This window comes from Coenobita brevimanus, chromosome 114, assembly GCF_032717465.1.
Source record: "Coenobita brevimanus isolate Jiangsu-jjx chromosome 114, ASM3271746v2, whole genome shotgun sequence".
NCBI lineage: Eukaryota > Metazoa > Arthropoda > Malacostraca > Decapoda > Coenobitidae > Coenobita > Coenobita brevimanus.
In genome coordinates, this window is record NC_137067.1 from 1656662 (window position 1) to 1664384 (window position 7723).

A 7723-nucleotide genomic window follows, 5' to 3' on the forward strand; every position below is an offset into this window, starting at 1 on the left:
CACATCTGACACGAACTCATCCACCACCTGTCGTAAGAAGAAAAAAAACAAGCCCTGGTTAAGAGACACAGTAACTTAACACCAAAGAAGAGATGAGCAAAGACACTGAAGGGGAGACAGCGAGGCGACACCAAGAGTCTCTCCATCGTCTCTCGCACTTCCACATCTGACACGAATTCGTCCACCCCCTGCAGAAGAAGGAGATGTGGACTGAGATACACCATTAACTTTCTTCATTATACCAAAGAACTTCAAACAAAAAAAAAGAAAAGATGGGAAGGGGACACTAAATGAGAGAGAGATGATACAGATGTGGTGGTGGTGGTGGTGGTGGTGGTGTTTGTGGTGGTGGTGGTGTGGCCCCAGGCTCATCTGAAACGTGAACCCAGTGGACTGCAGGCTGAAGTTCCCCTTTCCTCCTGCAGTCCACCATCGTCCTTTCGGGGGATAGGGAGGGAGTTGAGGTGTGTATAACCAGGCAGTGGATCCGCCTGATTATATCAGTGCCACCACATGAAGGCGCCCCTCTCCAACATCAAAATAAAAAAAATATATATATACACTGAGATTGCCAACTCACCTGCCTACCATTGATGAAGAAGGTGATGTTGGGGGCGGGAAGGGAGGGGGCGGAGTCACACTGCGCCCGCACCCATTCCCCCTCCCTCACTTCCCCACCCACGCCCTTCAGGATCGGGGACCCTGTAGGGGGCACTGAAGGGGGGAAGAGGTTAGACTGGGGGCCTGGTCAGATAAGGAGGACATCCTAACACCTCTTCCCAAGCGATTTATTTTTGGATATGGCTGGTTAAAAAATATATCAGTAAATCTATCTACCTGTTTCTGTTTATCACCATCTCTCTCTCTCTCTCTCTCTCTCTCTCTCTCTCTCTCTATCTATCTATCTATCTATCTATCTATCTATCTATCTATCTATCTATCTATCTATCTATCTATCTCACCTACAACATGGACGGCCACTGAAGCATTAGCAGTCAGGAAGGTGGGTGGTGCTTCAGTTGTCACTTCACATGAATATACTGCAGATGCTTGAGGTCCTACTCCAACAAGGACGAGGTGCCTGGGACTGTCTTCCTCCGCCTAGAAGAGATAAATAGATAGATTGATAGATAGATAGATAGAAAGATAGATGGATAGATACATAGATAGATGGATGGATGGATGGAAGGACATGCATTCAGACAGAGGCAGCTGGATTGATTGACTGAGTGACTGGGTGATTGATTGGCTGAGACAGACAGACAGACAGACAGAGACAGTGACAGACAGAGAGGTGAGACAGACTGACACACAGATAGACAGATAAATAGATAGACAGGTAGGTAGGTAGAAAGACTGACTGAGTGATTGACTGACTGGCTGATTGACTGAGAGATTAAAAAATACACAAATATGCAGACAGAGAGATAGACAGATAGATAGACAGATTGATAGACAGACAAACAGACAGACAAACCACCCAATCACACTAACCAGAAAAGCTGTTACGCTGGGTGACGGAAACCAGGCAAGGGGACGCGTTGTGACGTTACTGATGGGGTCAAGGAGCAGGGCGGGGACATTTGAGGTCACCGTGACGTCATCAGCGCCCTCGTCTGCCGAAATAGACACTCAATGTAGCGCTACGTAATTCATGAAGGGGAAGGTTGTTCAAGATAGCAAGCTTAATTATAACACTAAGACTGCACTCTTACAGTTCCTTCTTTTCTCTTTCTTCCTGTCTTTTCCTCGTCTCCACTTCCTCCTGGCTCCCTGTCCTGCCCTGCCCTGCCCTGCCTTGTCCTACCCTGTCCTATCCTATCCTACCCTACCCAACCCTACCTTGCCCTACCCTACCCTACCCTACCCTACTCTACCCTGCCTTGCCCTGCCCTTCCCTTCCCTGCCCTGCACTAACCTGGCCGTGGGGCAGTGTACCTCAGCAGCACGGACCCATCCCTCCACCACAGCAAAGAATACAGCTCGTCTCCTTCCAAGTCATAATCACAAATCAAGCTCACGTTCCCGCCCTCCACCACGTATCTAGGTCCGCCCATGGCCCTCAGACGCACGCCCACGCCCACGCCCACGCCCAGGCTGGCTGTGGAGGGAGGGAGGGGGAAGAAATGTTAGAAAAAGGCAAAGAAGGTGCATCATTACAAAGGCCAAAGCATCACAAAATCGTCAATCACAATCATCACATATTTCCTTCTCCTCCTCCTGTTCGTCTTTTTCTCCCTCTTCCTCCTCTTCTTCTTCCTCCTCCTCCTCTTCCTCCTCCTCCTCTTCTTCTTCTCCTTCTTCTTTTCTTCCTCCTCCTCCTCCTCCTCCTCCTTCTCCTCCAATTCTTTCTTCCTTCTTCGTCATCAATCCCATCTCCCTGTCGGGGTTGTAATCTAAACACCTCTGAAGATCTCTTAACACCTTGTCCATAGCGAATTATTCCGAGAGAGGCCTGGTACGTTTCTCAGGCCGTAGGTAAAATTCTCTCTGATATGATGCGTCAGGGAGGAAAGTGACGGACATACCCTAAGTGTGACGCAGAGGCAGTAGAATTAGCAGGCTTACTTTTGAGACAGACTGTAAGTGAAGTGAAAAAGATAAAGAAATAAAAACTGCAATGACTGTAGTGACGGAAGTGGCCAGCTGAACGAATGAACATCCACCTTCCTACACGCTGAACAGATGAACATTTAGCCTGGAGAGAGAGAGAGAGAGAGAGACGGGGGAGGGCAGGCAGGTAGATAGGAAAAGGAACAGGCAGACAGACGGACAGAGACAGACAGACAGACAGACAGACAGACAGACAGAAAGGGAGGCAGACAAGTTGATGATGATGAGAGAGAGAGAGAGAGAGAGAGAGAGAGACCGGAAGACAGGCAGCTGAGTGTAACATACATGACGTCAAAGCAACAGAAGTGTGTGTGTGTGTGTGTGTGTGTGTGTGTGTGTGTGTGTGTGTGTGTGTGTGTGTGTGTGTGTGTGTGTGTGTGTGTGTGTGTGTGTGTGTGTGTGTGTGTGTCAGTATATATTGGAACAGGCCTAAAAGAGGGAATGTATGTTAGAGTGTGTGCATGTATGTATGTATGTATGTACTGGTGTGTGTGTGTGTGTGTGTGTGTGTGTGTGTGTGTGTGTGTGGGAACAGGCCTATAAGAATGGGGCATACATGTGTTTGTATGTCCTGATGTGTGTGTGTCTGTGTCTATATGTATTGCCCTGTGTGTGTGTGTGTGTGTGTGTGTGTGTGTGTGTGTGTACGTTCCCACAGGTCTTCACATTAAGGCCTCCTACATAACACATTTCCACGTGGTAAATAACAACATTAACTGTTAATGATGATGATGATGATGATGATGATGATGATGATGGTTTTTGAGAGGTTTAGATCAACGGTGTGTGCTGGAAAGGGAGGCCTTCACGTGGTGGCACTGACATAACCAGGTGGATCCACTGCCTGGTTATACATACGTCCCTCAACTCCCTCCCTATCCCCCGAAAGGACGATGGTGGACTGCAGGAAGAGGACAACTTCAGCCTGCAGTCCACTGGGTTCACGTTTCAGATGAACCTGGAGCTACTACTGCTACTACTACTACTACTACTACTACTACTGCTACTGCTGCTGCTACTTATAAATCGTTGTTATCAAGATTTAAAAACATAAATAATCTCTCTGAAGGTGCAATACCCTTTTCACTCTAACTTGGCCTAAAATTGCCATCTCTCCATCCTCACTGCAAAGTTGTCACAGTAGATTAACACTAGAATATGATGCTAGTCACGAAGAAGTGCTATGGGAAGGATGTAGAGCCTTAACATTGCCTTTTTCCTGCCACTGAGCTCCGTGAAATAAGCTGCAAAAGGACGAAAATCTGGGCCAGGTTAAGGTGAGTGTTGGCCGCGTTGCCTTCCGGTCAAATTCAGAGACGAACCACAACGCAGCCAAACGCCTTAATTTACAACCAAGATTTACGGCGACGGTTTTACGGCACCGGAAGTAGCGGCGCGGACATAAAGACTACCTAGGGGGACTCCGGTAGCCATATGTAGCCTAGACCAGGGTGCTCCAGTTCCATACTAGCCCCGGGACTACTTATTTCTTTGGGCTAGTGTGCTGGGTGGCTTGTGTTACGAGAGCCCCGGGACTATCCACCCATAAATAGTCCTGTTTATAGATGATTCGTGCTCTTTCTCTGCTGTAGCCCCGGGACTACTCATATATCCAGGGTAGTCTGTATATGTAGGTGCTGGAGAGGGTGGCCTTCACGTGATGGCACTAATATAAGCGAATGGTGGAGCTGCCTGACTATACAAACGTCCCTCAGTTCCCTCTCTATCTCCCGAGAATGTTGATGGACTGCAGGATAAGGGTAAGTAGTAGTAGTAGCAGTAGTAGTAGTAGTAATTGTATAGCAGCAGCTATAGTAGTAGTAGCAGCAGTAGTAGTAGTATTACCAGTACTAGTAGCAGTAGCAGTAGTAGCAGCGCCCCAAACGCATCATTTCAATCATCACAATTGTGGAATGAAGCCGCCCCCTTTCCGCCACAGGTTGGCTGGGCCGCTGGAATCAACAGCAGCGCATAAAACCGTAGCTTAAACAAATTTTCATTTATAGGGGACCACCATCTGGCAACAGCAGAGACCTAGTAATTTATGAATTGGCTTTGACAATATGAATGAGGTTAATGCCATGTACACAAAGCTTCAATACTATCAATGACAATTTATTTACACCCGTCCCTGTTCACAAATATAGCATCCATTACGATAACAGTTCAAACTCAGCGCCGATAGATTAATGTATCACCATTCTAGCAACTGATCCATGATGGCCGACTCTGTCAACACAGGTTTGGCCACTTTGGTTTTGTTTTTATATCCCCCTTTACAATTAATATTTGCTGTGCTAACTATGCTTAACATACTAAGTTATATATCCTGCACGTTACTGTGTAGGATTAGAAGGTTAATATTCCGCAGTTTTGTGCAAGCAAAAGATTCAATGTCTGTTAATTATCGTGTACTTGACGTCCTGTTCCCTACGTTGTGAGACGGGCACTTGGCGCCATTTTCCCCGAGGGTATGAGGAACAAGACGCCAGATGCACGATAATGATCAAGATTATGTCTTTTCCTTTCTTGCATGAAGTTAGATATTTACCTCTCAATTCTCTGCTTAGCAATGTAAAGGAGACAAAATCTAGTATGTTAAGTATAATTAGGACAGCAGGTATTACTGTATAGAGATTATGAAAAACAAAGGCAAAGTGACAATATTTGTGTTTACTACGGCGGCCATCATGGATGAGCTGCCGGAATAAAGATACAGTAATTTATCTGCACAGAATATGAACTACTAACGTAATGGATGCAATTCAGTGACTGAAAAAGAGTTTAAATATATTGTAGATGCACGTATAAGTAATGTCACGTCTGAAAAAGGTCTAATTAATGCGGGAATAAAAAATAAGATAGATGACAATTTCTCCCTTCGACATTCTTTCATCCGGTACCCACCCTCCCGTGGGCCCCTACCCCCTCAGTGCTGTTTTTTACGGCGTAGGGGTATGACGCTTGATGCAGGCGGACTGGGACTGTGTTCAACCCATGGTTTTATGCGGCGCTAGTGAGATCATTTTTCGCACCTTTTTTTTGACCGGGCGGGTGCACGGAAGAATTTTTTTTTTTGTTTCTATTTAACTCTCTCTCCCTCTCTCTGTCTTTCTCTCTTTCTCTCTCTCTCTCTCTCTTTACTAATTTATTTATAGTTCATGTAAGGAGGAGATGTAGTAGTAGCAATAAGAGCAAAGTAGTAGTAGTAGTTGTTAGTAGACGTGCTAAATGCCACATACATCCTTACGGCACTTCGTATTTGGCTTTCATGCCTCTCACTCCATACCTATTCCTAACACTTCCACTGCACTTCTTCGTGACTATTCGCCCCCATGCCTACCAGTCTCACCTCACTCCATACCTATTCCTAACACTTCCACTGCACTTCTTCGTGACTATTCGCCCCCATGCCTACCAGTCTCACCTCACTCCATACCTATTCCTAACACTTCCACTGCACTTCTTCGTGACTATTCGCCCCCATGCCTACCAGTCTCACCTCACTCCATACACATTGCTAACACTTCCACTGCACTTCTTCGTGACTATTCCCCCCCACGCCTCAGATCTTTATGCTAAATCGCTATTATTGAAACAGTTCGACTTACCCAACAACAGACGAAGGAAAACAGAATTCATTGTTGTCTTCATTTCAGGCCAGCTGGATCTCACACACCACACACCAGCTGCCTCCTGAAGCCTCCTGAAGCCTCCTGAAGATTCCCACAGCTTCCTCAATCCTCTCTCGGCCTCCTGACACCTTCTGAAGCCTCTTGAAGTCTCCTGAAGCCTCCTGAAGCTTCCTGAAGGTTCTCACATCCTCTTGAAGCCTCCTGAAGCCTTTTGAAGCCTCTTAAAGTCTCCTGAAGATTCTCACAGCCTCCTAAAGCCTCCTGAAGCCTCTTAAAGCCTTCTGAAGATTCTCACAGCCCCCTGAAGCCTCCTGATGCCTCTTGAAGCCTCCTGAAGCCTCCTGAAGCCCCCTGAAGCCTCCTGAAACCTCTTGAAGCCTCCTGAAACCCCCTGAAGCCTCCTGAAACCCCCTGAAGCCTCCTGAAGCCCCCTGAAGCCTCCTGAGTAGCCTAGGTCCTCCAGTAGTGATGAATGGCGTGGGGGTTTTATTAAATATGGCTGTTTTTTTTCTATGTTCCTGAAAAAATGAGAAAGAATTAAATCTCTCTCTCTCTCTCTCTCTCTCTCTCTCTCTCTCTCTCTCTCTTGTTCCTGAAAATAAAAGGACGATAGATTTTTTTCTCTCTCTCTCTCTCTCTCTCTCTCTCTGGGACTGAACACCTATCAAGTACACGTGGCTCATATCAGGCAGGAAGTAAAGTGTGCTGAGTCCTATTCTTCCCCTTGAATTTAATGGGAAGATCTCGTCGGTTATGGAAGCTCCGTAACACCTCTTCCTTGGCGATTTATTTTCGGATACGGCTGGGTGATATTCTTTTGTACGTTGTTTATGCAGAGTATGGCGATATTGGAAGGATTTACGTAACATGGTAGTCAGTTGTGTGTAATAAACAAACTAAATCGCTTAGGAAAAAGGTGTTCGGATAAGGAGGCTCCCTAACACCTCTTCCTTAGCGATTTATTTTTGGCTATGGCTGGTTGGTATCCTTGTGTACGATGTTTGTGCAGAGTATGGCGATAATGGGAAGATTTACAGAACAGAAGTGGTCAGTAGTGTGTTATAAACCAACTAAATCGCTTAGGTAAAGGTGGGCACATGGAGCTCAGCAGTGGTGGGGCTGGCATCCCTCCCGGCACCCTCCTGCTGTAGCCTGCCACGCGTTGAGGGGCTTCTTTATTAGACCCTCCGTGCCTGAGCTGCCTATTCAGGGCACCGCGGATGTGTTGACCTGCAGGGCGGGCTACGGGTTCACCCAGGGTCAGCACACTGGCCAGACGGTGCAGTGTGCCATCTTTGGGACTACTAAGGGTCCTGAGGCCAAGGATGTCCCCGGGTCGGGGGGCGCCGCCGTGCAGAGTATCACCCATGCACGGCGGCGCCACTCGGCACGGGGACATCGGGCCGGGGTTCCTGGGAGTCCTGGAGGTGCAGCACCATCGTCATGGTGTGCGTGGCTGTGGCGAGGGCTTTCTG

General features: G+C 47.2%; 1 protein-coding gene across 1 annotated transcript in view; it reads right to left on the reverse strand.

Annotated features, from left to right (window-relative positions):
- LOC145418441 (uncharacterized) overlaps window positions 1-6255 on the reverse strand; it is a 6726-nt gene extending 471 nt beyond the window's left edge. Inside the window, exons 1-6 of the mRNA XM_080286859.1 lie at window positions 6225-6255; window positions 1919-2101; window positions 1489-1616; window positions 963-1095; window positions 581-714; window positions 1-27 (exon numbers count right to left, since the gene is read on the reverse strand). The exon at window positions 1-27 is cut by the window's left edge and continues 3 nt beyond it. Of these exons, the coding sequence (XP_080142985.1) occupies window positions 1-27; window positions 581-714; window positions 963-1095; window positions 1489-1616; window positions 1919-2101; window positions 6225-6255 (636 nt within the window). The remainder of the gene's footprint in view (window positions 28-580; window positions 715-962; window positions 1096-1488; window positions 1617-1918; window positions 2102-6224) is intronic.
- Between the last annotated feature and the right edge of the window lie 1468 nt (window positions 6256-7723).